We start from the raw sequence: 4,436 nt of genomic DNA, 5'->3' as shown, positions 1-4,436 counted from the left end.
GTGAGTGTGAGGGTCAGATGTGGAAGGAGTGAAATCTTCCCAGAGAGAACGTCCCTGGGTCAACCTGCTCCTGCTGGGCTGGGAGGGCTGAATGCACCCCACCCATCACCCCAGGCTGGCCCTGACCCCAGCCTTCCCTGTGCCCGCAGCACCGGCAGCTGCTGAAGGACAGCTTCATGGTGGAGCTGGTGGAGGGGGCCCGCAAGCTGCGCCATGTCTTCCTCTTCACCGACCTGCTTCTCTGCACCAAGCTCAAGAAGCAGAGCGGAGGGTGAGTAACGATGGGGTCCCGTCCCAGCAGTGACCCCGTCCGTGCTGACGCTCCAGGGCGTGGAGGGTCCGTCATGGCGGAGGCCAGCAGCAATGTAGCTAGGTGCTCTTTTTACATTCCGTTGCTACTTGGGCACAATGTCAGGGCCCAGGTTAAAGATTGTCACTAGCAGGAGACGTCATGGGGCATCCTGGGGACCAGCTTTGACTCCTGTAGTGAGGGGTAAACCCGACCATGACTTCCAGGACCATTGCGGAAAGGCCACCTCAGGACCGTTTGAGGTCAGGGGCTGCAGGCAGTGCTGGGTGGTGACTCCTGAGTTATTCTCAGCGTACCCCTGCACACACTCCCCTCCTCCCTCCAGGGATTGGGTTCACCCAGGTTGCACCAGGTTGGAGTAGAGCAAAGGCTGCACTAGGAAGACCAGCACAGGCTCTTCCCCTCATCCTGCCCTGCTGAGTGGGTTGAATCAGTCAACTCAGAGGAGAGCCTTCGTTCTCCCATCTGTCAGGCGAGGGGATGACGCCAGCTTTATCTACAGTCGTTGAAACTCTTACAGCCCTGGGGGTGGACTTCAGCCCTGTCCTGTCATTGTGCAGCCTTGACGTGCTCCCACATGAGCCCTCCACCTTAGGGTCAGCATAGGATAAGATGCATCTAGACTCCTGAGAGGCCTGGGGCCTGGGGTCACGTGTTCAGAGTGTCTGTTCCCAGGAATCACTGAGGCTGAGGCCGGGGCCACCAGCGCCTGCCAGTGGCTTCATCCCAGTCGGTTCCATGGAACACGTACTGGGATTCGGTCGGGTGAGCCGTGTGTGGTCAGGAACACGGGCTCTTGGGTTCTTGGCAGCAGTGACATCAGCCGTGGAAGGTAGTTGGTGCATGTCAGTGTCCTTCTCTCCCCGCCCCCAGCAAAACCCAGCAGTATGACTGCAAATGGTACATTCTACTCACGGATCTCAGCTTCCAGATGGTGGACGAATCGGAGGCAGTGCCCAACATCCCCCTGGTGCCGGACGAGGAGCTGGACGCTCTGAAGATCAAGATCTCCCAGATCAAGAGTGACATTCAGAGAGAGAAGGTGCATGGTGGGGGGCAGGTGGGGGAAGCAAGGGCCGGGCTCCGTGTGGTCTTGTTGGGCAGCAGCCCCCACACACAGCCAGTGGGTGCTCTCTCTGTCAGGCCTCTGAGCCCCAGGTCTGGTCTCTGGGACATATATGAGCGCTCAGGTCTTGGAGGGCTGGGCATCTGGGCACAGCTAGGTGCCCGATTGTTCTGAGAACCCCCGGCTTAATGCGGAGCACCATACCACAGGGACTGCCAACCCAGCCTTCCAGAAAAATGAAGGGAACTGGTCGTGGTCTCTACAGTATGCCTTTCATGGGATACTTCTTATACCTGGTAGACGACCTTATGCTTAGTTATCTCATCTGTGACCAGGGGTCCCTCATGAGGGAAACGTGTTTACACCGGCAAGTTTAAACCATGTCTAGTTTATGCCTGCCTGGCCATTGCTATGGCACTGGGAGCCTGATCTTCTGTTTTCGCCGGCATCCCTGGGAAAACCTGACCTAGGAAAACACTGCCTAGCTTTTCGGAAGCACACCACCACCATGGGAAACTAGTTCCGAGATTTTTTACCTACAGGTTTTGGACAAGGAGTTGCCATGAGGAGGGTGGGCAGTCCTCTGTCCCTAAATCACACGAGGCACAAGTGAAGAGTCAGAGAGAGAGAGAGACAGCACGCATGACAGCTAACAGCATTTCTAAGGGAATAGGGTGTGGACACTTTAAGTTCACAGGCAAATGCCTGGATGGTCCTTTTAAGGAGGCAGCTAGAATGCAGGAGCTCAGTCAGCCAGGCAGGCAGGAGAGAGGCTTCTGGGTTCTCACCTCTGGCCACTGGCTTGAGTTCTTGTGGTCTTCTGATGCCCAGGCAGCGTCCTTTGCTGTGTAGTTCCATTTTGTGGGTAAAGTACCAAGTGACCGGAGAAAGTCACAGCCAGATGCTGGAGGGCTTGGAATGGTTCAGGATGCGGGGCCTAGGGGAGGGGCTGCATTCACAGAGTGGAGGTAACTGGGTTTGTTCGTCTCGCCCACCCTAGAGTTACACGTTCCTGATCTCCTCTGGCTATGAGCGTGCAGAGTGGAGGGAGAATATCCGGGAGCAGCAGAAGTGTGAGTGTCCTCTGTCCTGAGAGGGCTGGGCTTTGAAACACCAGGGCCAGGCTGGCAGCTCCTGTGGTTTGAAACTTTCTTTTTTGTTTTGAGGGGTTTTATCAAGTGAAGTGTTAGGTGGAAGGCTCATTTAGAAAACAAGTTGGAGACGATCATCCCCGTAGGCCTCCCAGCCGTCTTGTCTCTCCACTCCTGACCGTCTAATGGCACTGAGTTTTCACTTGGACACACCCCGAACCTATCCTGCCCCCATCCTCCGGGCATTCATTTCCCCAGCCTACTGCACATACACCCCACCCCCTGGCCTGCCCCCTAGGCCTTTCCAGGACCCTGCCACCACTCCATTTTCTTGGCCTCCCCCATTTCCCCTCATCTGCCCCGTACTCCCCCAGGCCTTCCCTGCCCCAGCAGGTGCTAAAGGAGCCCTTGGCTGGGACCACTTGGGTAGCCACACTGCACTGGCCCCACTGCCCTGTCCACATGGCCCAGCTGCCTGCTGTCAGCACAGGGGTGCTCCCTCCCTCTGGGGCAGCCCCTTCCTTCTCTGGGCACTTCCCTCTGTCAGGGCGCTCCTTCCTTCTGTCCTGTGTTCCGCAGGGGCCGGGGGGGGGGGGGGGGGGGGGGGGGGGGCGGGGCACACCCAGTTTCCTCCTTGGAGGTTTGGGATTGATGTGCCACCCTTACCTAGACGTTCCCACTGGCACTCTGTACACCACTGTCCCTCTAGTGGGGGAGCTGGGCTGAGCACCATATCCAGGTGGCCTGGTCCTCCCACAGCTGTGGGCCATTACCTGCAAAGCATCGTTTTTCACAGGGATGCTGGGCAGGCGCTCTGTGCACCTCTGACCTGGTCTGACCTCTCATCCCCTCAGGCTTATCCTTCTCACCTATGCAGAGCCACGCCTCAGCCCGCATTGACCCCGTGGTCTGGGGCAACGAGGAGCTCCGAGCAGCCCTGCCAGTGCTCCTGGCCCTGGGTTTCCTGTCATAACATGGGAGCCCCAGCCATTTCTAGAGTGGCAGCATCTATTCCCTGTTCAGCATTATGCCCAGAAATAAGCCCCTTTTCCTCCCCCAGTGGAGAAATGGGGGAAGAGATGTGGCTGCTGTCTGTCTGGGGAGACCTCACAGGGAGGTGCTCCCTGACCAGCCGCTTATTCTCAGACCTGCCTTGTGGCTGAGCATAGGTAGTGCGTGACGTGTGTTTGTGAGTCTCACGCCAAGACTCCTCCAGGCCTGGGCCTTCCAGAGCCACACCTTGCTCTGCTGCCGGACCAGCATTGCACTTGGGAGCCAAGTGCCCTCTCCTGAGCCTCCAAGTCCTGGCACTAGTTCTTGCCATGCCCCTTCCCCAGGATGTGGTGTGGGTCTAGGGGGAGGGGCAGGAGGGCCAAGGAGCTCACTGACCAATTGGTGCACCTCTCTTCCAACCTCCCAGGTTTCAAAAGCTTCTCCCTGACATCCGTGGAGCTGCAGATGCTGACCAACTGGTGTGTCAAACTGCAGACGGTCCACAGCATTCCACTGACCATCAGCAAGGAAGGTGGGCCCGTCCTCCTGTGCACAGGGCACCTGCAGGGAGGGCAGGCAGCTGGCCCAGGGGCTGACCCCCACTTCCTTTTAGCACTTTTGTTGGGACTAATGGACTTTGGTTTGGAAGGAAGAGGTGTGCTTGTTAGGGCCTCTTGTCTCCTCCCAGGAGTGGATGAGATGGGTTAGGAGCGGTTTCTCCCTGAGTGGCTACTGCTGGGTGGTTGAGGAGACACTCGGCTAATCACCTTCCTAGTCACAAGGGCTACAGTGGACGCTCCTCCGATGCTCCATGCCTTGATCCGGCCCCACTCCCACCCTCCCAGCCCTCCCTCCTCCAACTACTTGCTGGTTGGCACTTTGGGTCAAGCCATGTCTTGCATTCACTGTTGCACATATGCTCAGTCACACACACAGCACATGCTATGCACACCTGTCCACACACACCCCATCCACG

General features: G+C 57.8%; 1 protein-coding gene across 9 annotated transcripts in view; it reads left to right on the top strand.

Moving 5' to 3' along the window:
- Positions 1-4,436, top strand: part of LOC100390034 (breakpoint cluster region protein-like) — a 55,649-nt gene that overhangs the window by 40,471 nt on the left and 10,742 nt on the right. For 7 of the 9 annotated variants that reach the window (XM_035303466.3, XM_054245222.2, XM_035303168.3 and 4 more), the window contains 4 exons: positions 150-271; positions 1,184-1,352; positions 2,377-2,449; positions 3,888-3,992. In XM_035303466.3, the coding sequence (XP_035159357.2) occupies positions 150-271; positions 1,184-1,352; positions 2,377-2,449; positions 3,888-3,992 (469 nt within the window). The remainder of the gene's footprint in view (positions 1-149; positions 272-1,183; positions 1,353-2,376; positions 2,450-3,887; positions 3,993-4,436) is intronic. The other 2 variants (XM_078335455.1, XM_035303339.3) reach the window with 1 other exon arrangement.

This window comes from Callithrix jacchus, chromosome 1, assembly GCF_049354715.1.
Source record: "Callithrix jacchus isolate 240 chromosome 1, calJac240_pri, whole genome shotgun sequence".
NCBI classification, from domain to species: domain Eukaryota; kingdom Metazoa; phylum Chordata; class Mammalia; order Primates; family Cebidae; genus Callithrix; species Callithrix jacchus.
The sequence above is the reverse complement of the archived record's forward strand: the minus strand, read 5'-3'. Positions and strand labels throughout refer to the sequence as shown.